The following is a 23,736-nucleotide window of genomic DNA, read 5'->3' on the forward strand; positions in this document are numbered from 1 at the left end:
CCACACTGCAAAGATCCTTGCCTTCCTAAAGCTCACAGTCTAGTAGGACTTAGTCCAACAACAGTCAGATACTCAAGAGATAACATTATATATTAGTGTCTCATTGGTGGGACATGTCATAAATATCCTAGAGGTTTAGAGCAGACCCAGCACAAAGGGGAGGTCTTAGAAGCATACAGCAGAATAGCTGAAAGACACGGAGGAGGGGCATCATAGACAGGGCAAGTAATAATAAATTCAGTCTCTAGCACTGAAAAGTAAGAGGAGGAGGAGATAGCAAGAGGGGAAGGAGCAGGCTTCTTATTACCTCATCAGTAATTGCAATGTTACAGCAGACCTAGAGACAGGAAGACTGATGGGTGGTAAAGGATAAAAAGTCAGAGGGCTTATAATTGATGTGGCAAGTTACGACACAGCAAGTTCCTGTGGAGTTCTGAACATGGTCAGTGGTCAAAGATGTTAAGAGAGGAATAGTATGAAGAATAGTACAGGGACTGCTGTAAAAGAGAAATATATAGTTCATGAAATCAAAATGAAGAGTAAGTGACAATGTAGCAAGAGAAACCTAAGCACAGACAAGGCAATTGCTACTCTAACCACTGAGGAGACCAGAATGATCCTAGACTCCAGGGATGTCCCTGGAAATTTGTTTCTAGGCTGGATATGGTAACACATATCTGCCATACTGGCAGGAGGCAGAGGAAGGAAGATCACAAGTTTAAAGCCAGCCTGTTTTATATAGATTTCCAGGCTAGCCAGGAAAACATAGCAAGACCCACTTCAAAAACAAAATGAAACAAGCCTATCTAGATCAAAGCAGGGGAAGGCAGATTCTTGGGTATTTCTTTACATGTTTATATTGTCCAATAAAAAATGAGCATACATAGGACCAATAATAAATAAATAAATAAATAAATAAATTCCTTAGTTTGGTTTTGGGTCAAGTTAGTTTAGTCATAATATTCCTCTGGGATAGAATATTATTTATGCATTTCATAAGCGTATTTATAGCCTTGCTACTGAACCCTAGAGGTGTCGGTAAGAAGTCACAAGTAGTATGGAAACTATAGGTTCTGTTTCATACCGGGCCATACAGGAAGAATCAACTTAAAATAAACTAACACTTCTGTTTTAGCAGGACGACTTCCATAGAGAATTCCCAAAACTACTTCCCATTATGGCATGCCAACATAGCTTGGGGGTCTGTTTGCCATATAAAGTATTGATGTGATGGAACACTGATGGTACCTTACTCCTAGAGAGGGCACATTAGAGTTTGTTGTGTCAGGCCATACCAAGGGACCTTAACACGTATTTGAACCTTTAGAGTGCAAATGTGTCATGTGTGGTGAATAGCTTTTGTGAAATTGGGAGGTGAAGCACTAGTTACACTGTGACACACAGACTATGTTAAGTCACATGGAGTTTCCAATTTAAGAACTTGAAAAGGAGAACTACCAAATGCTCACTTCCCAGGATAACCAGCTATAAAAACTAACAGCCAGAATGCCTAGGATTAAGAAATGCAATTGGAGCTGGGCAGTGGTAGCACACTTTAATTCCAGCACTTGGGAGGCAGAGGCGGGCGGATTTCTGAGTTCAAGGCCAGCCTGGTCTACAGAGTGAGTTCCAGGACAGCCAGGGCTACATAGAGAAACCCTATCTCAAAAAAACAAAAAAAAAAAAAGAAAAGAAAGAAAGAGAGAGAGAGAAAGAAATGCATTGGCCTGGCAAATGGCTCAGCAGGTTAATATGACTGTCACCAATCCTTTAAAGCTGACCAGCATAGTATAAGGATAGTAAAGACTCCTACAAGTTGTCCCCTGACCACTACACACCCACCCTGGTACATGCTACACCCCTTCCTCCAGTAAGTAAATAGTATTTTCCTTAAGTTGCTAAAAAAGAAAAACAAAAACCAAACCAAAACAAACAAAACAACCAGAAAATATGCTTTGAGATCTGCAAGTAACATAAACTATCACTGTTATTCACTGTCCAGGCTTTCTTCTTCTGCCTGGTGTTTTGTGGTTTTAGGGTCCAGCCCCTGGACCACTTTGATAAGCAGGAGCTCTGGCATCAGGCACCCTAGCTTCCAGTCCTTGTTACTTCACTCATCAGACACAAGATCTCAGTGTATCTGTTTTCTGGTGTCATGGATACTGAATATATCCCTGCCTTTACAGTAAGTTAATCCTGAGGACTTGATCAGACAGCCAGGGCTAACATGTATATAATTAGAGGCCCTGAGCAATCACATCATCAGCCCTTCCGTCTTATTTATTTATGGAAGGATGGGGTACAAGCCAGGTCCTACACGTGAAGGTCAGAGCACAACCTATATAACTTCATTCTCTACTTCTCCAACATCAGGGTCTTAGGAATGGAACTCAGGTCACTAGGCCTGATAGCAAGCACCTTTACTCACTGAGCTATCTCACCAGCCCACACTGTACTTATGCATTTGAGCAGTCAAGTCATTCTGAACCAGATTACCTTGAGAGCTAATATTGCACTTTATACAGCTCTGTATCTTTCTACATCTGTTTGCTCTCTGAAGCCTGGCACAAAGTCCAATAACTCCCTTAAGCTGGGCATGGTGGCATACGCCTTTAATCCCAGCACTCAGGAAACAAAGGCAACTGGGTCTGTGAGTTCAAGATAAACCTGGTCTACAGAGTGAACACCTGGACAGCCAGGGTTGTTACACAGAGAAACACTGTCCCTAAAAACAAAACATAATAATAATGATGATGATGATAATAATAATAATAACAACAATAACAATAATTTCTTTAAGATTAATGAATAGGAGGACAGGAGGACAGGAGAACAGGGAGATGCTCAGTAAAATGTAATTGCCTTGCATATGCAAGGCTCTGGGTTTGATCCCCAGCACCATCTACTAAAGATAAACAGAATTAATACATAAAACAGGACTATTACATTTGGAGAAAGTTGTCATCTTATATGGAGATATGTGAATCCACTCTGAGCACAGTGGCTCATGCTGTAATTCCAGAATTTAGGAGGCTAAGGGAGTATTGCTGTCAATTCAAGGCCATTTTGAGCTACAGAGAAATATTTTAACCCAATTATGTTATTTAAGTTTCTCAAACTTTATTCTTGGAAATATAGCAGCCTACTGTCTTCATTACTGTCATTACTCAGAGAAATATCCACTAATAACTAATCTTAGTTGTCAATTTGATTGTATCTGGAATCAATTAAAACCCAAGCTTCCCAATATTCCTATGAGGGTTTTATTTATTTATTTATTAAAAAAAAAAAAAAAAAAAAAAAAAAAAAGCCGGGCAGTGGTGGCGCACGCCTTTAATCCCAGCACTTGGGAGGCAGAGGCAGGCGGATTTCTGAGTTCAAGGCCAGCCTGGTCTACAGAGTGAGTTCCAGGACAGCCAGGGCTACACAGAGAAACCCTGTCTCGAAAAACAAAAAAAAAAAAGAAAAAAAAATTATTTTATGTATGTGAGCACAGTGCAGCTATATTCAAACACACCAGAAGAGGGCATCAGATCCCATTACAGATGGTTGTGAGCCATCATGTGGTTGCTGGGAATTGAACTCAGGACCTTTGGAAGAGCAGTCAGTGCTCTTAGAAGTTGAGCCATCTCTCCGGCCCCAAGAGGTTTTCTTAATCAGGTTATGAAGCCTAAATCTGGGCCATATTTTCTAGTAGCCCACATGACAGGACATAGAAGAAGGAAAGTTGGCCTTTGCTGGCATACTTTCTTTCACTCTTGGCAGCATATTCATCTATCCTCTTGCTACAGCATTCCTTCACCAATATTAGAACCAACTTCATTGGGATTACAATACAGACTGAACAGCAGCTGCTCTTCAGTAATCTTCCAGGCCTTAAACACAGACTAAGACTCAAGAGAGATCCAGCCTTGTGGATTGGACACTACTGGATTCTCCACTCCACTCTTCTCCAGTGTGAGACGGCCATTGTTGGAGTACTTGGACTTCGTGCTGTAAGTCAATCTAATTAATACTCTTTTCATATACATATTCACCCCATCATCAGTTGTTTCTTTAGAGAATCTTGACTAATACACCCCCTACAAATACATAGCTATCAGCCTGGCATGGTGGTTGCATGCCTTTAATCCCAGCATTCAGGAAGCAGTGTTGAAGGCTGGCCTGGTCTATCTAGCACGTCTAGGGCTAGCCAGGACTACATAGTGAAACCCAGTTAAAAAGCAGAACAATAAAAGCAACCCTCTCTCTCCTCCACAAAAGAAGACTTTTTTTTACATGCAGGCACACTCACATACTTTTCCACCACATGTACCAAACACAGTACACAGGGAGAAGCTTAATACAGACCACACTTAAAATATAAAGAAACAGAAAGCCAAATAATCAGAAATTGTTCCTTTTTCCCTTCTTTCTGTTCTTTGGGGCTTAGTCCTGACAGGTTGAGCTGCTCACTCTCTTGTTAGTCAATAGTAGGGTTTAGCCATGCTCTTAGAAAAAAGGATGTCAAAACTTTCTGTAAGTACTTTAAAAATCAACAACCAGAGTTCTAAAGCCTGGAATTAAAAGACTTTCACTGACAAGGAGATGGTCTGGCTTGGGAAGCTTTGGCAAAGAAGAGAAATGGGAACGAACGTTTTGCAGGACTCCTGTACCATAAATGGCACCTGTGGTACAGACAGGTCCTACCTCCTTGTCGCTGTAGGAGATGTTTCGGATTTCATTCCATGGGAAGGAGATCTTGGGGGTCAGCCTGTTCTCAGGGTCATAGATGTGAAGGCCGAGAGCATCCACTCCAAGCAGCAGCTCTGTGCCCTTTTTATTCTGCAGAGCCAATAAAGAGCAGCTGTAGTCAGCTTCCAGCTGGGGATTTTATTCAACTTTCTAAAGAATCTGCCGCGCACTGTTATATTTGACAAGTTTCAACAAGTCCCAACAGAAATCATGGCTCTCTTGTAACCCAAGAGGCTTCCAGCTTCTGGATTTGGGGAAGCAGAAGCAAAACAATACCATTTTTGTGATTGTTGTGTCCCCTGCAAGTATCACTGTGGATTCAGACTCCTGTCATTGGCTTGGTGGCTAAAAAAAATGGTAATTTAAATGTTGGGAGTACTAGTTAAATAATCAGATTATCAAAGGGAGAGCCAAAATCCACACATTTGAACATTTCTCCCATTACAGGAAACGGTGGTGTTCTTCTCTGGCATGTATAAGACCCTGGATTTGATCTGCATCATCACACACACAAAATCTGTTGGATTTCTAGAAGAAATGTTTAGGTCTAGGGACTAAACAGTCTCATGTTAGGTTGAAATGCAGCTCCATGTAGTTTTACTATATAATACCCCAATATGGTATTAACTGCAGTAGCTAGGTGGTGGATATATATGGCATTCGATAAATCCTTCATTCTTCCATGTTTCAAATACTTGATTGATAACTGAACGTTGGAAGAAATAAAAAAAATAAATTATACATAAATTACACTTCAATGAAGTTGTTAACACTAGTTAACTATATGAATGCTACACCTCTGAGAGCAGTCCTGGTCAACAGTTATTTCAGCCAGAGGCTTAGTACACGTGTCCCAAGCTACTGACCAGCTGTGGAGCCACTGTCCTGTCCTCAGAGGCAGGGGGAGCTGAAACTCCTCCCACATACAAGGACACTACAGCTTCCTCCCCCTTGCTGACAACAAGGAAATTAAGACAAGATTCGAGGGAAGGGGAGCAGATTTGCAAACCGAGACGGCGCTCCGGCTGTGACTAGAAGTACCACTCTAACAGCAGGCGTTAGAGGGGAGGTGAGCACTTGAAGATGAATCTCCCTACGCCTTCTAACACCTGAAAGCAAGCGCTACCACTCAGCCAGAGAGTGTTCTGTTTGTCTGCAAAGGTTTTAAAACTGATGTGCTGACAGAAGTGAGTGAGGCTTGTATTCTCACATCTATATAGCCTGTTATGGAAAATAAGGCATTTTCTTGTGTTTCTGATAATTTAGCAAATAAAAAGAGAAAGGATTCCACCCTCTACTCTCGTTATGACTCTCACACTTTTAGAGATAAGAGATGGTAGCACAAATAACGTCTCTGAAATTGTTTTAATCACACGGTACTCCATTAATATGTACATGTAAGTATCTATCAGCTAAAATAAAATGTATTAATCATGTATCTTCCCTAGTTAATGATAGAATTTAAGATGTCTAACATAAAGTCACTAAAATGCCTTTAACTTTGTCTATTGTTCAACATAAAAAAAAAACCTAGTAAATGCTCATCTGATTAATGAAGCTGGTTTTTGAACTGCTGAGATGGCTTAGTGAATCAACATGCTTACTGATATGTCTGACCTCAGTTTGACCCCAGGACCCACTTGGTAGAAGAGAACTCCAGCATGTTTTTCTCTGCCCACCACCACAAATATAGATAAATAAGTATAACAAAGTATACATTATTCTTTTTTCTTCTTCTAAATAAAATAAATTTGCAAGAAAATCTGTTTTGGTTTTTGGAGAGGTTTTCTGTGTAGTCCTGGTTGTCCTGGAACTCACTCTGTAGATGAGGCTGGCTTGAAACTCAGAGAGATCCACCTGCCTCTGCCTCCTGAGTGCTGAGATTAAAAGTGTGTGTTACCATTGCCTAGTCTCATTTTCTAAGGATTGCAAATGCTTTTTTCTTTTAAACAATTACTGCTGGTGGTGGGCAAGAGAAGTTAATTGGGTTGACACAACCACAGAAATGCATTAAATTAGTCTAATTTCAAAGAAACAGATGTCAAATACAAACTAATAAAACTTTTAATTATTTAATATTTACTAATGTCTGTGTGTTGTGTGGATGCATGCTTATGCCACAGCACACATGTGAAGATCATAGGATGATGTGCCTCACAGTAAGAACAAGAGTTCTCTCCTTTCACCATGTGAATCCCATGGACTGAACTCACATGTCAGGCCTGGCAGCAATTGCCTATCTACTACTCCATCTCACTGGCCCTCACCAAACATGAGAGATGACCTTCTGCATTCTTTTTTTTTTAAGATTTGTTTTTATTATTATGGTTTTCTAGTTACGTATTTCTGTGTCTGTGTACATAAGTGCAAGTGCTCCCAGAGGCCAGAGGCATCAGGCAGTGTTGTGAGCCTCCCAAACTGGGAGCTGGGAACTAAACTCAGGTCCTGCTGAAAATAAAATATCCTTTAGGCACTTGCTTATTATAGTAGTACATATCAGTGTGCCCTGTTTTTTTATGAAAAAAAAAAATCTAAAAAAAAACTGTATTTAGGAAACAAATTAAATAGAAAGCTACCCTAGAATACTGGAGTCATTAATTCAATTTCCTCAAAGTTAACATAAAGACTGTAGGAACCCAAAAGAGGGAAGCAAAGGTACCTGGGATCATAAAGGGGGATGGCTGCAGCTGACCTTTACTGTCTGTCTACTCATCTGTGGCCAAGTTTCTTAATATCCACTCATCCACCAATGAAGAAAAGCTTGGGTACATCGCATGTGCTTCTTTGGAAGAAGTCATGAATATGCTGCAACCAGCAGCCAAATTCCCCCACAAGAGAAAAACATGCTCTAGGGCCAGACCTGAACAGAACACAAATGCCTTTCTCTGCAGAGGCACTGGTTCCCAGAGGCCTGGGGACCATTAATGGTCTGAATAGAAAACTAATTAGCCTCACAGTGAGAACAAGAGTTCCACCCAAACAAATTAGGAATCTCTAAGAGCAGCCTTACTTTCAGTGGGCTCTAGGGAAAGACATTATTTCCAGGTGCTCCTTGGATCTCCCAAGAGGCCAGAATAATCAAACATTACATGGCCAGCATTCCAACAGGTCTCAGCTGAGAAGAGAACCAGGCCTGAGTCCCTCAGGGTACCACTGACACTTAATTACCTCTGATCTAATTTGAAGCCCCAAATGAAAAAAACAAAACAAAAAACAAAACAAAAAAAAACAGGCTCTTGACCCTTGTCTTCCTCTTTTCTTCTTTACTACTGAACCATAAAAGACTCTTAACTACCCTGGAATCTGGAAGTAACCCAGCTGCCTGTGTGGCCTCTACTCAGTCTTTCTGAGAGCCAGGGAACTTGGGAAGGAGTCAACACACCCGGATTGTAAAGTAGTTCACACCATACATCTCCAAGTCCTGAGCTATCTTCAAATACTCCATTTCAGCTTCATCCCTGTGAGGAGAATGGAAGACACCATTATTAGGGCTAAGTGACAAGGATGAAGGACAGACACTTGCCAAGTCAAATATTCCGAGCATGTCTATGGCGAGATAAATGAGACCTGCAGAAGAGGAGACAGACCAGACACCAGCAACACTTTTCTCAACCCAGAGTCTATTAAACACAAGCAGAATTTCCCATCCCTGTGAAAATAAGAAAACAGACTCATTACACTGACTCTTGGCTTCAATTTCACACTCTGGCCTTCGTAAATAGTGACATCTGTCTCAAGTGATTTAAAAGAAAAAGGCCGTGGGGGCTGGGAATAGAGCCCAGTAGTACAGCACTCACTCAGCATTGCAAAGCTCTAGGTTCTGTCCCTGACATTGGCAAAAAGAAAAAAAAGCCACAGTGCATTCTTTTCCGGCCTCAAATTAATTAAGTTATTGCCTTGTATCTGTACTTCCTTAACCTAGAGGCTTCAGTAATGAAGAGGCTTTTCTAGAAGCTAGCTGACAGCACCTACTTTCCTGGTTTATCTGGTACTGCTGAAGGTTAAGGCAAGAACTATCTGAGCCATAAAACTCAGGCCAGTAGGTGAACACTTCTGTGTTATAAGTCAAGCTTAAAGCAAGCTCTGGATGCAGCAGTGACTTGCAGAAAACTCCATGAGAGGTAACAGTATTGAAGTAATTTAACTCAAGCTTCCCTGTGACCTTGTCCTTGTCCTCTCTCTCATCTCAAAACACTCTCAAATGGATTTAAAAAATTCACCCTGAGAGAATGCCAAGTGTTGGCAAGCAGGTGGAAGGACAGAAATCACACACACTGCTGATGTAAATTGATTCAATTACTTTGGGAAAGTGTTCAACATTACCTATAACAGCAAAAACCAAGAGACAACCCAACAACCTAAGAGTCCTTCAACAGTAGAAGGCATGAATAATCTGTTACACTAATGTGCTGGAACTCTGCAGTCATGAAAATGAGGACAATATCGCTACATGCCACGTACGCAAATCTCACAAGATACCTTGAGGAAAAGGTGGCACTACAACTAGAAATTGGCTTTATTTATCTAAAGTTTAAAATGGGTGACGGTGGCTTATGGGTGTAACTCAGTGATAGAACAGTTACTTGCCTAGCATGTGAGAGACCTTGTATTTGATCCTCAGCACTACAAAATAGTAATATAACAATGATAAGTAAAAAAGAAAGAAAGAAGCAGAGAGAGAGAGAAAGAGAGAGAAAAATCAACGGGCAACACTAATCCAAGGGAACATTAATTAGAAATTGGAGTGACTGGGACTGGATTGGCAATGGCTACACAAACCTTCAATCTCAGCACTGAGCAGAGGCAGGTGGCTATCTGTGGGAGAGGGCCAGCCTGGGGAATACACAGTCAGTTCTAGGACTGCTAGAGCTACAGAATGACTCAAAAAGAAAAGACATTGGTAAACTAGTATCTTTGGGGAGGAAGGACCCTGAGAAGTCATGGTCTATTTCTTCCTTACCATTTTGTGGCAATAATCAAGCAGTGAGCTCATCATCTGTTCATTTCATGGGTATAAACAAAAAAAATAAAGATACAGGAGCTAGTGGTTGTTCTAGAGAACCTGGGTTTAACTCCTCATACCCAGGTAGAGCCCCACAACCATTCAGTTCTAGTGCCCTCTTCTGGCCTCCACAGGCACCAGGCATGTACATGGTACACAAACATACATGTAGAAAAAATATCCATATACACAAAATAAATCTGAGGAAAAAATATAGCAGGAAGCTGATCTGAAGGATGGGAGTAGGGCACCTCGTGCAAAGACAGTCAATATCTGAAGCTACCAAGGGAATACTTAAAACAAGCTCCACATTTTAATATTTTAATTTTCTCTTGAGACAGGGTTCCTCTGTGTAGCCCTGGCTGTTTCGGAACTTGCTCTATAGACCAGGCTGGCCTTAAACTCACAGAGAGTACCTACCTCTGCCTCCTGAGTGCTGGGATAAAAGGTATGTGCCACTACTACCCAGCTTGTGTTTTAATTTTAATTTAGTAGAACTACAGATTGACTAAAAACACAGGGTGGTAGGAACATTCTACTAACATTGCTGATGGACATGTGCCAAAACGTAAAAAATTTTCCAGAGAACAATTTAGTGTCACCTGTCAAAACACAAAATGTTCATTTCCTTTCACCACCAACTCTCTTCTACCCTCTGGACTCTTGCAATTGTGTGACAACATGAGATTGTGCACTGCAGAACTTTCTGTAAAAGTGAAAAGCATGCAGATATTCTAAGTGCCATCAACACATGCCTAAATGCAAAAACAAAAGGGCTTCAAACAGTGTTAAACTAAACTGCCACTAAGTGCACCAGGTTTGTACATTCTGGGTTTCAACCCAGGGTCTTACACATGCTAGGCAAGCACACTACCACTGAGCTACATGTCCAGACTGTCACATTCCCCTCCCCCTTTTTTAGGGCAACACACTACAATAAGGATACACACAAAACTGAAGAGCGACATTATTCCATTTCTTGCTTCTTTTATATACTTCAGGACTGCATTCTGTTCAACGAGCATGCCCTAGTTTTATAGTTCTTTAAGGATAGGGGAGGAGGCATGAAGAAATATAAACCAAGGATGAAGCAGCCTCACCTGGCTCTGCCCCGATGCTCCGCATACCAAGCAGTAATTCTCTCCTCCCACATTTCTGGAGTCATCTGATAGAGATTTATCACCTACCAAAAAGACAGCAAAAGAAAAGCCCACATGCAAAGCAAGTCTGGGTATTGTTTGCCATTTTTATAATTATGGTTCATTTTTACAAAACAACAGAGCTATTTATAAAAAGCTGCATGCAGGGAGAGTCACACACAGAGGTGGGTGTATAAACAAGCACTGTTCCACTAGAAGAGCAACCTGCAAGCTGCAGGCCTCCTCAAGCCTAAGTACACTCCTGGGCCCCTTTTGCTGCTGGGGCTGTTCTTCTGAGGGACCACCCCTGACAATAGAGCAATGCTTACTCACTCTGGCTGTCTACTGCACAGAAGTCATCAAAGAACAGGGAAGGCAGGAAAGGGTTGGGGGAAAGCCTTTATTACCCAGTGACAGATGATAAGTGGGGCTGTAAGATAGGAAGCAGCCGAGGGCTGCTCTGTGTCTAATGAATACAACCAGCAAGACAGAGGATTAAAAGGCCCTTCCCAACCTCATCTTCTCCACCCCAACAGCTCAGTTTTGCACAACGAGCACACAGTCTCATGGCTCCCTTACATCAATGCCCGTCAACCATCTTCAGAAACTGCCACGTCAGAAAATTATCTATAGGCCACATCTGACTGGCATTTCATTAATTCCACAAACTCTTGCTATTTTGTTGTTTTGAAACCAAACCTCACTCTGTAGCCCAGGCTGGCCTTAACCTCGTGATACTCTTGCCTCTGCCCCTAGAATACTGGGAGTTCAGACGTGACCCACTATGTGCAGCACTAATTCTAGTACTCAGGAGACTGAGGTAAGAGGAGAGTGAGTTCACAGGCAGCTCAGACTACAGAGTGAGAGCCTGTCTCAAAGAACAACAGGAGCTAGAGAGAAAGCTCAGTAGGTAAAAGTGCTTGCTCTGCAAACATGGGGGCTTCAGTCTGAATCCCCAGTACTGACAGACATGAAAAAGCTATTAGGAATTGATAGCTCTTGAGAGAGGAAAAAATCAAGTTTTTTCAAGTGGAATGACCATTGGGTGTATGAACACACCACAGGCAGCAAGACTCAGGAGTAGCTAGCCAAAAAAAAAAAAAAAAAAAAGAGGGGAGGAAATCCATTACTTTTGTTGTTATTACTTAAGAGAAACAAAAAGAATATGAAGTTGAGTAAGTAAAAAGATAGGGTAGGACCTGGGAGAAGTTGGGGGAGGAGAAAGCTTATGATTAAAGAAGCTGGGTAGTGGTAGTGATGGTGCACACCTTTAATTCTAGTACCCGAGAGGCAGAGGATCTTTGTGAGTTCAAGGCTAGCTTAGTCTACGGAGTGAGTTTCAGGACAGCTTGGGTAACATAGAGAAACCCTGTCTCAAAAACAAAAAAACAAAAACATATGTGTGTGTGTATATATGTGTATATATATGTGTATACATATATATACACACATATATATATACACATATATACATATATATACATATATATACATATATAATATACCACAAGTATATTATATATAATATGTATATAACATATTCTCAAAGAATAAATAAAAATATTAAAAAAAAAAAAAAAAAGCTCAGGCATGTCTGTACACATGTCTATAATCATAGCACTCTGGGATAGACAGGCAGATCTTGAAAGGTTATTAGCTGGCTACCAAGCTTGCAGTCAAGAGACCCTGTCTCAAGACAACAAGGAAAGAATAGAGGTACACACCTGGCCGGGTGGTGGTGGTGGTGCACGCCTTTAATCCCAGCGCTTGGGAGGCAGAGGCAGGCGGATTTCTGAGTTCGAGACCAGCCTGGTCTACAGAGTGAGTTCCAGGACAGCCAGGGCTACACAGAGAAACCCTGTCTCGAAAAACCAAAAAAAAAAAAAAAAAAAAAAAAAAAAGAGGTACACACCTGGAACCCAGCTTTAGCTCTACATGTATGAAAGTGTACATACCTGCACACTCATAGGAATGTACAACACACACAGAGACAGAGTAAATATGCTTAGCTAAGACTCCATCCTTCTTTCTCAAGATACCGAACTATCTCTGCAAATGTGCTTGCTGTGTCCTTCCAGCACTCTTCAAACCACTCAGTGGCTTCCCTTCAGCCACATATGCTATATTTTCCCAAACAGAGAATTTGATTTCTTACCCTTTTTGGAAGTAATTCCTCTTGGGCTAAAAATCCTCGCTTGTGTACAGAGGGGTCATAGTCGCCATACTGGAAAGAAAAGAGAACAGGTGACTGAGGTCCTAAGGAGTACTGTCATTTCTGATCAAGGCTCAATTAGTTGGTTCCCTCCTCCCACCCAGTTCCAGGAAGCAATTCAATTCTGATGACAAGATTTCAACCTTGCCAGTTTGTTATCCTTGAATGAAAATACAAAGCTGATTACATCTATGAGCAGAGTTGCAAAATCCCATAAGGGATGGATGGGTGATGTGCTAATAGGAATGTGACATTTGTATGGAAATGTAGTCTGTTTCCTAACCCTCAGAGAAAGCAGTCACTTCCAAACATTAGCTTTGTAATGGAAACAACAAAACACAACTGTGAAAGTTGTGATTAGCAAGTATGATAAGAGCCTTACCTACAAATGCCTCTAAGTAGCTGGTAATTGGAGCCAATTGCAAGGTGGGACCAGGGATAATGCAAGCAATGTTTTTAATAACTTTTGCTCAAGGCTCTGAAAGTTGCTTTGGAAAGCTCTGATATCAACACTGCCATTCCTATTGCACAAAGAAACAATAAGATAAAAGGTTAACTCACACAGCCAAAGCTGGAGAGCAGATCACTAGAGGGGCCAGCGATCTCCGATACTCCTTCAGGGGCAACAACTCTATTGTCTATTGCCTGATTTTTAAAAACAATATTCCTTTCTTTCCTAGAAAACTTAGATCAGAGAATCATCCAAAATCAAATAGGCTGGGATGTGGCTCTGTGGGACAGCACTTGCTTATCATGCATAAAGTCCTAGATTCAACCCCCAGTCCAGATATAGAGACTGTGGATTAGGCATGGTGATACCTTTAGTTCCAGCCCTCAGGAGGCAGAGGCAGCTATAAGTTTGAGGTTAGCCAGGACTATAGAGTAATACCCTGTCTCAAATAAAAATAAAAATAAATGGGCAAGAGAGAAAGAAAATGAAATAGAACCTAAGCACAAAGCCTATCTCTTCTCAGTCAGCAGTCAATGGTTTCTCCCTCTTCTGCATTTACTTATTTATTTGGGGGTGGTGCGTGCCGCAGTGCTTACATGGAATCAGTTCTTTCCTTCTACCATGTGAGTTCCAGGGACCCAGCTTAGGTTATAAGGTTTGGCAGCAAGTGCCTTTACCCACGGAGCCATCTCAGCAGCCCAGTGGCTTCTCTCTCTTTTCTTTATTAAAAAAACTCTTAGATTTATTTTTATTATTTTATGTGTATGAGTGTTTTGCCTGTCTGTGCATCTGTGCACCACATGTGTGCTGGTGCCTGAGGTAATGGACCTCCATGTGGTGCTGGGAATAGAACCTTAATCCTTCGCAAGAATGGCAAGTGCTCTTACCCATTGAACCACCTCTTTTCTTTAATTAAAAATTTGATTTTATTTTACGTGTATGAATGTTTCATCTGCATGTATGTCTATGTCCCATGTGTCTGCTTGGTGCCCTTGGAGGCCAGAAGACATCAAAGTCCCTGGAACTGGAGTTATATTTTACATGTATGAGTGTTTTGCATGCATGTTCATCTATATACCACACATGTGCCTGGGGCCTGAGGAGGAAATGAACCTCCTAGCAGGTGCTAGGAATTGAACCTGGATCATTCCCCTTTGTTTTTAAAACAGACATCAAGGTAGCCTTATTGTTGTGAGAGGAATTAGTCCAATGAAGAAGCTCTTTCAGCAGAATCTCCACTACACTTGCATTGCTCAGATGTAATATATTTGATCAGTGTAGTAGCCGGGTTATGGTTGTGAGCCACCATGTGGGTGCTGGGAACCTACAGTTCCAGGGAAGCCAGCTCCCTATTCTGACCTCTGTAGGTACCAGGCATGCAGACTACACACACAAACACCATGGCAAAACATTCATAGACATAAAATAAGAATATTTCTCCTTAAATGTAAAAAAAGCCAGATGGCAGTGGCACGACTTTAATCCCAGCACTTTGGAGACAGAGACTGGCGGATCAGAGTTAAAGATGAGCCTGGTCTACATACTGAGTTCCAAGGCAGCCAGGGATACACAGAGAAACCCTGTCACAAAATTAAAATAAAATAAAATAAAATAAAATAAAATAAAATAAAATAGATTGCATCTTTCCAAGTCTAAGTTCTTTCTTAGATGAGAGCCCTGGAGAGAAATCTCTAGAGTGCTGCTGTAAGGCGTCTCTCTTAAGCCCCAGCTCTCCACCTGTAAAGCAAGGAGCAAAGTATCTGGGGCAGTCGGTGCTGATCCTGGAAAGTCAGGATGAGCACTATGGTGTCTTTCATTACTGAGGACTTCAGAGGTTATGACTGAGAGCCATGCTAGCTGCATTTGCAAGCCTTTCAACATTCGCCAACCAAATTTTAACGCAAAAGTAAGCAGATATGCAAAGTTAAAGTTGTAAATTCAGGGCTCAAAGGCTTGCAAGATTAATGACCCCCATTATTAAATTATACCAAGCTCCTAGCTACTACACGGATCAAATATATTACATCTGAGCAATGCAGAGGCAGTGGAGATTCTGCTCAAAGAGCTTCTTCGCTGGGCCAACTCCTCTCCCAACATTAAAGCTATCTTGATGTCTATTTCAATGTCTACTTAAAAAACAAAGAGGAAAAATGCTGGTGTTATGGCAGTAAATACAAAAGAAAGCTATATGATTCTATAGATGGAAATGACTTCTCCTCATCTTTTTATGCAACAGAAGCATTCTTATTAGATCAAGATGAATTTACTTTGAAAGTAAGAAAGCTGGAGTTTCAAAGCTCTGCTGCTGCGTGGGCCTGTGCTTAATGTTAATATTCATCATTTGGTGTTCCTGAATTAAAAACAAACAAACAAACAACAACAGAAAACTCCCAACCCTAAATTACCTACATTTCAGAGGTCACAAAGCCTGGTCTTATATTGCCCCGTATAAATCACTGGAATTTAAATTCAAGAAGGGGAGTGAGAGAGGGTTGAAAGATGGCTCAGCAGTTAAGAGCACTGACTGCTCTTCCAGAGGTCCTGAGTTCAATTCCCAGCACCCATATGGCAGCTCACAACTGTTTAACTCCAAGATCTGACACCCTCACACAGACATGCATGCAGGCAAAACACCAATGGACATAAAATAAAAAAAAATTTAAATTCAAAAAGGGGAAGGCTGAGGATGTAGCTTAGCATGTAAGAGACCCATGTTCAATTTTTAAAACTAAAACAAGCTAAGTAAATGTCAATCACTTTGAGAAACTGACAATGAAGATAAAATTCTTGGGGTGGTGGGGTAAGCTGTAGACAAGGCTCAGCGGTTTAGACCACTTGCTGCTTTTGCAGAGGACCCAGGTTCTACTCCCAGCACTCACATGGCAGCTCACAACTGTATGTAACTCCAGGGTATCCTATGCTCTCTTCTGGCCCCCCTGGACAGTGCATGCACATGGTACACAGATGTATATGCAAGCAAAACACTCATATGCATAAAAAATAAAAATTAAAAAAATTGTTGGGCTGGTGATCTAAGCTTGGTGGTTGAAGGAACTTGCTGTCAAGTCTAATGATTGGATTTCTAGCCCAGGAACTAACTGAGTGAGAGAACTAACTCATAAAAGTTGTCCTCAGACCTCTATATCCATGTCTTGGTACAGGAGTTGCATCCCATCCTATCCCCACTCCTGCCAAACAAAATAAATATAATTTTTTAAATATTAAAAAAAAAAATTCCGGACTGGAGAGATGGTCCAGTGGTTAAGAGCACTTGACTGCTCTTCTAGAGGTCCTGAGTTCAATTCCCAGCAACCACATGGTGGCTCACAACCATCTGTAATGGGATCTGGTGCCCTCTTCTGGTGTGTCTGAAGACAGCTACAGTGTATTCACATACATAAAATATATAAACCTTAAAAAAAAATTTTTCTTTAAAAAAAAAAAATTCCAAACGGTTGTGGTTGTATGCCTTTAATCCCAGCACTCAGGAGGCAAAGGCAGGCGACTCTCAGAATTTAAGGCCAGCCTTGTCTACAGAGTGAGTTTTGGGATAGCCAGAGCTACACAGAGAGACCCTGTCTCCAAGAAACAAAACCGAACTAACCAACCAACAACAACAAATCCCATAAAACATCATGGGCCTGTGAGATACCACAGCAAGTAAGTGTGCCTGTTGTCAAGTCTGATAACCTGAGTTTAATCCCCAGAATCCATATGGTGAAAGGAGAGGACTGATTCCTGTAAGTAGTCCCCCAACCTCCACACGCATGCTATAGTAGGCACACATACACACACAGTAATAAACAGATAAATATACAATTACTTTTTTTAAAGATCAAATTCTTTCATGGGGCAAACACTTTAAAACTTGCCTTTTGCTGCTTCGGGGCTGTGAGTATCGCTCAGTGGCAGAGTGTTGATTGACTGAGTCTGACCTCTATAAAATCAAAAGCTCATCACTTAAACCTGTAAGTCAGTCTCTGTCTCTGTCTCTGTCTCTCTGTCTCTCTCTCTCTCTCTCTCTCTCTCTCTCTCTCTCTCTCTTTTTCTCCTATTTGCAGGAAGTTAGGTGGGTTGGTATCTCCTATATTGTTTAGGCTAGTCTCAAACTCCTAGGCTCAAGCAATTCTCCTGCCTCAAACTCTCAAGGAGCTAGGCCTACTTAGCCACTTGAAAAGTTAAAAGCAGTCTCTTTCTGGATAGTACAAAACTCCTTTCTGTACATTCAATGAAAAATCAGACCAAATGTTCTGAATAGGCTTTAATAAAACAAATGGTTTCCTTTTTTATACTTTTCTTTCTTCTTTCTTTCTACCATCTGTGTAAAATAGATTCCGACTACACATAGTCACTAACTAGAAATCGAGGATTTAAAACTATAAACAAAAATCCATAAAAGGCCAGACAAGCGAGGACGGGCACAACAGTGGGTGGTGAGATCATTCTTAAACCTGACACCTAACAGCAGACAAAGGTGCTATCATTATAGATGAGCACCTATAAATCAATCAGAAAAAGACCAAAACACCATAAAAAGGGGCAAGTCATGAACCGCCATTGCAGAGGAAAAATGAGCAGACGGCCAGAATCTTAGTCCCATAGCAAAGCTACGTAATTTTTTTTAAAGCCTATTTCTTTTTAAAAAACAGGTCAGCAAAACTTTAAAAGACTGATCATATCTATTGACGCACAAAGCAAGTATTCTCACATACTGCTGCTGGAAGTTAGATTGGAACACACTTCTAGAGGGCATTTATGTAATGTTTGAAGACAATTTTACATATATGAAATTTATTGAGCTCTGGAGACGAGAGTCCCATGGTGTAGCTCTGGCTGGCCTGGAATGTAGACCAAGTGGGCAGGTCTTAAGCTCAGAGAGATAGAGTCTGCCTTCCAAGTGTTGGGGTCAAAGACATGTGTCACCAAGCCTGCGTCCTGGTTTGGAGACAGAATCTCATATCATGCAAGCTGGCCTTCAACTCAAGCTTGCTATATAACAGAGGCTGGCTTTGAACTCCTAATACTCCTGCCTCTGGGATTGCACACATATACCACCACTCTTCATTTACATGCTGCTAAAGATAAACCCAGGGTTCGGTGCATGCTAGGCAAGGACTCTATTGAAAGGCATTTCCTGTCCCCTCCTAGACAAAAAAATTTTGGGGGGGTGGGAGGAGTGTTCAAAACAGGGTTTTTCAGTGTAGCCCTGGCTGTCTTGGAACTTACTCTGTAGACCAGGCTGGCCTAGAATTCACAGAGATCTACTTGCCTCTGCCTCCCAGGTACTAAAATTAAAGGTATGCACTACCATGCCTAGCCCTTCATAGACATTTTTTTAAAAACTTTATTTCTATTTATATGAGTACACTGTAGCTGTCTTCAGACACACCAGAAGAGGGCAGTAGATCCCATTACAGATGATTGTGAGCCACCATGTGGCTGCTCACATTTGAATTCGGGACCTCTGGAAGAGCAGTCAGTGCTCTGAACTGCTAAGCCATAAGTTAGTCCCCTCCTATATCCAACCACTACCTGAAGTGTAAACCTCATAATCTCTGACTAAAACAATCACTTATTAATAGACATCTCTTTCTCGTTGTTTCTAGACTTACTCACTCTACAGACTTGACTTGCCTGGAATTTGCAATGTAGACCAGGCTGGCATTAAACTCACAGAGACTCATCTACATCGACCTCTCGAGTGCTGGGATTAAAGGTGTGTGCCATCACACTGGGCACTCATCAATCTGTTCACTACATAGCTACCAAATGTTCCATCAAAACATAAACCCCGCCGGGCGGTGGTGGCGCACGCCTTTAATCCCAGCACTCGGGAGGCAGAGGCAGGCGGATTTCTGAGTTCGAGGCCAGCCTGGTCTACAGAGTGAGTTCCAGGACAGCCCGGGCTATACAGAGAAACCCTGTCTCGAAAAAACCAAAACAAAAAAAAAAAAAAAAAAAAAAAAAAAAAAAAAACATAAACCCCTCACTGGCTCAGCACATCCACCAGCTAATGCTAAGGCCTTTCATGATCTGCGCCCTAAGAACTTTCATCTTCAACTCTTCCATTGTGTTTTTATATGCACTCAATTTAACTGAATTGCATTTAGCTACACTTGACACTTTAGAGTAGATTCTCATTGGTTTGGTTTTGTTTTGTTTTAAGACATGGTCTATCTGTTTAGTCCTGGCTCTCCTGGAACTGGGTAAGTGGATCAGGCTGGCCTTAGAATTACGAGTGATTCCTATCTCTGTTTCCCAGTGGTAGGATTAAAAAGGTGTTTCACAACGCCTGGCCAGATTCCTTTATTTTTAATTTATGTGTATGTGTGAGCCTTTGTAAGTGAGTATATGTGTGCCACATGTATGCAGGAACCCTCCCTCAGATCAGAAAAGGGCAATGGATCCTCCGGAATGGGGATGAGCTATGGATGCTGAAAAGTAAACAGGTCCAAATCAAGAACAGTAAGCATCCCACTGCAGAGCCACCTCTCCAACTCTATCTTCCACTATTCTTTTCTTCCTTCTGAATGTTGGGAGTCTACAGGCAGCAACAAGATTCATAAATACTATCCCATCCTCTCCGAGTAATTTTCAGTACAAACATATTTCAGAAAGAAAGGAAAACACATTTGAAACACTAAATTGTCTATATAAGATCCAACAGGTAACTTTTGCAAGATTGTCTCACTTGTCATGTGATTGGTCCATTCTTTTGATTCTAGCATAATTCAAACTTGAACCAAGAAATGTGGTTCTTGTTAACTGGACCATGTGATTAAATTTATTTGTATTGATATCTTGAAGTTAATGGTTTCTTTATGGTTTAAAGTTAAGTGTGTCTATATCACTTCAACAGCTGAAATACTGTAATGAATGCATTTGTACATAATAACATTCCATGTGTTAATGAGCTCAATTCCATTTCCCCTCCATAGTTCTATAGAGTTTCTTTCTGTTTCATAAAGGTTAGGAAGAAAATAAACTGTACATAAGAGAAGGAGGTAGTATGGCTTACTGAAAAAGTTCAGATAAAGTTGTTTTATCTTGTAAACAAAACTAGAATTTAATGAAAGTTAATGCCTGTCCACCACATACCTCACTAGACAGTGAGGGACAAGAACAAAGTGCTGGGCCAGGCCGCTCAGATACCTAGGCTTCCAGCCTGGCTCTACCCTCCATCCCAGTCTGCTTCACTCTTCACCAGGAGGCAGGAAACTATATGGTAAAGCTCTTGCCTCACATGTGTGAGGCTTTAGGTTCAGTCCCCTGCCGTGAAAACAAAAACAACAGGAAGTAGTCTGCACATTCCATAAGTATAGAAATAATGTAAAAGGACTGTGACTTTGGAAAAAAAAACCAGTCATCTCTTCTAACCTTTAATCTTGTCACCAGGAAAACAAGCTTGTATAAGTCTTGGCTTCCAGAAGACACTTCATGGAGTATCTTCTGAGATAGTCTATTGAACACTTTGCTAAACAAAGAGGTAGCCTACCCTAAATATTCTCTTACTACTAAGCAGTAGTCCAAGAGAAACTGGTAACATCGTTATAGTAAGTCCTGGTTTCCCGAATGTAAGCAGTGCCTCACTTTACAGCCCTTGGTGGTTTGGAGCTCACAGGGACCTAACTGCCTGCCTAGTAGTAAAGGTGTGCACTACCACACCCAGCCCAGATACAGACTTTAAAAGCTAGAGATTACCTTTATTTGTAAGATTCCTAAATTTGACACCGGAAAAAACAGTTAGAGCACCCGCCTCCATATGAACCACATATGTTGTCTGTGAATCACTTTCATCTCTAAATTGGCAGAAGCCAAATAAGTAGGGCTTTCCTTCAGTGAAATCTGTTCAAGCAAACATCTGCTGGTTCCTTGAAAAATGATCCACACCCTTCTGCCCCCACACAGGTGGCCTTTGAATTTGTGACCCAAAACCTTTGAGACTGAGATAGTACCCTTGAGAGTTTGAGTTAGACAGGAGAAAGCATGCAGGAAGGGGTCAACTCTGGGGCATGTATGTGGATCTAGAGAGTGAAGATGATTGCTTCATCACCACCAGGATGGAAAGGGTGCCTTCTCCTCTTACTAATACTCTCCATCAAAGCATAAAAGGAGCATATGCTTTACTGAACCACTGCCCATTTTCTGTTTTCTCAATTACTCCTTTTTCAAGGGAGGCATAAAATACAATCCTAAAGCCATAGATTCTGTCTCTAGCTTTACCTGTGAAGGTACCAATGACCTTGGAGAATCACTGAGAGCAGAAGCTGCTCTAGTGCCTGCATCTGACAGTTAACAAGCCCCATGTTCCATCCTTGTGACTACTCAGCAGACACTAATGAGTCATCAAATGATTAAGCTCACTGTGCTCTACTGGCCTGACCAGCATACACATTTCAAAACCCATATCCCAACCCAAATGACAAGCAAACCATTCCTAGCTTTGATCTGAAGTTGCATTAAAAATGTGATTGAGGTAGGAAATCCAAGGGTCATGAAACTCTCTGGCTGAAACTCTACCTGACCTTATAAGATGGGACAAAGACACAATACTCAAAGATGTTCCTCTCCCACCACCCCTGGTCTGATGTCTATGCGAAAATGAATGATTTTAGGCTAATGAGACAGCATCACTGGGCCCAGCAGGCTCAGCAGACCAAGATCCTGCAGTCTAGCCACATGCACAAAATATGCCCACCAGGGCCTCACCAGGAGCGTGGTTTCCAAGAATGTAATCTCTGGGAAGATGAGTTTCGATGGAGGATCTGGGTCTTACTGACCTAACGGCCTCATTTGATCATAATTAGAGACCATAAATTCACTTTTCCTGACTAATAAAATGAAGCTGATGTGATGAATTTAATGAGCCACATGTGCATAATGAGATTACACAGAAAATTCATCTTTTTAAATGAATTCACTTAGAATGAATTCTAAGTCATTAGAATGATATGCTTGTCACATAGTACACAATACACATGCACATATACAAAATATACAGATGTTGAGGCAGCAACAATAGATGCCCAAGTCTCATGACATCTTATTTTTGGGGACAAGCTGTTCTGAAGTCCCGAAAATTCAAAGAAATGGAAAACTGTATCCGACAGTTAACGCTGAGGAAGAGCACATTTCCCTTTCTTTGCACCTACCTTGGCCTGGACAGCATATGACGCCAAGAGCACAGACGCCTCAGGAGGGCAGTAGACCTTCTCATCCAAAATCTGCTTCTTCACCTGAAAGGGGCAAGGAGGGAGATAGGCAATGGCATGGGTGGACACAACAGATGGCTGGAGTGTATTCTAAATGAGGGCTGCAAAGCAGCCTGTTTATGATTTTTTGACAAAGGGAACCTTTTTTTTTTTTTTTTTAAATTTTGCAGACCAGTTGAGAGTTCAGCCACTAAGAAGCTATCAGTAAGACAGCTGCACAAACATCAATAAGATCTGCGTGCCAGGCAGTATCAGTGCACTTTAATCCCAGCACTGGGGAGGCAGAGGCAGGTGGATCTTTGAGTTCAAGGCCAGCCTGGTCTTCAAGGTAAGTTCCAGGACAGCCAGGGCTACACAAAGAAACACTGTCTTGAAAAAACAACCAACCAACTAACCAACCAAACAACAACAAAAACCTCCTCCCATACCCCAAGAAAAAGATGTGCTTGGTTACAGCAGAGACTGACAAGGTGGCTATGACAAGAGCTGAGGCTCACTGCACTTTCTGTCTCAGTGTTGGCCAGGTGGCACACTCACAGAACTGCAGGAGATAGAGTATACTTTGAAATCTTCATACAAGACAAAAGTCACCAAGGCCACTGAATTACGACTGTAGAAAAAAGTCATCACTTCCAATGTGCTGCTCTAAGGAAAAAGGAAGCAATAAAATTGGATCGATTCAACTTTTAAGTACACATGAGGCTCAGGAAATATAATTCCTAAGCCATAATGTTGAATTAACATATCTCATTACACCTAATTTCTTAGGGTGGTGCAGTGTGATGTTCCAGACACAAGGACAAGAAAGCCGCATGAAGTAGGGGTACACTAACAAAGCCAATTGTCTTTTCAGATCCACAGTAGTAAATGTTGCCTTCCTTTGTCACAAAAACAATCTAACATTTCAATACGAAGGAAAATCAAGCCAAAGTCACAGGAGGGACAGGTGCTGCAACAAGAACTTACAGAAAAGCCATTTCTATAAC

General features: G+C 41.4%; 1 protein-coding gene across 7 annotated transcripts in view; it reads right to left on the minus strand.

Moving 5' to 3' along the window:
• The window catches only part of Nf2 (neurofibromin 2), an 86,107-nt gene that overhangs the window by 30,041 nt on the left and 32,330 nt on the right, over window positions 1–23,736 (minus strand). For 6 of the 7 annotated variants that reach the window (XM_028758051.1, XM_028758053.1, XM_028758050.1 and 3 more), the window contains 5 exons: window positions 22,691–22,774; window positions 13,031–13,099; window positions 10,837–10,919; window positions 8,117–8,192; window positions 4,690–4,824 (listed from right to left, as the gene is read on the minus strand). In XM_028758051.1, coding sequence (XP_028613884.1) covers window positions 4,690–4,824; window positions 8,117–8,192; window positions 10,837–10,919; window positions 13,031–13,099; window positions 22,691–22,774 — 447 coding nt within the window. Of the gene's footprint in view, window positions 1–4,689; window positions 4,825–8,116; window positions 8,193–10,338; window positions 10,443–10,836; window positions 10,920–13,030; window positions 13,100–22,690; window positions 22,775–23,736 lie in introns of those variants that run through there. The other variant, XM_028758054.1, reaches the window with a different exon arrangement.

Source organism: Grammomys surdaster, unplaced genomic scaffold (assembly GCF_004785775.1).
Source record: "Grammomys surdaster isolate TR1022 unplaced genomic scaffold, NIH_TR_1.0 126187, whole genome shotgun sequence".
Lineage (NCBI taxonomy): Eukaryota > Metazoa > Chordata > Mammalia > Rodentia > Muridae > Grammomys > Grammomys surdaster.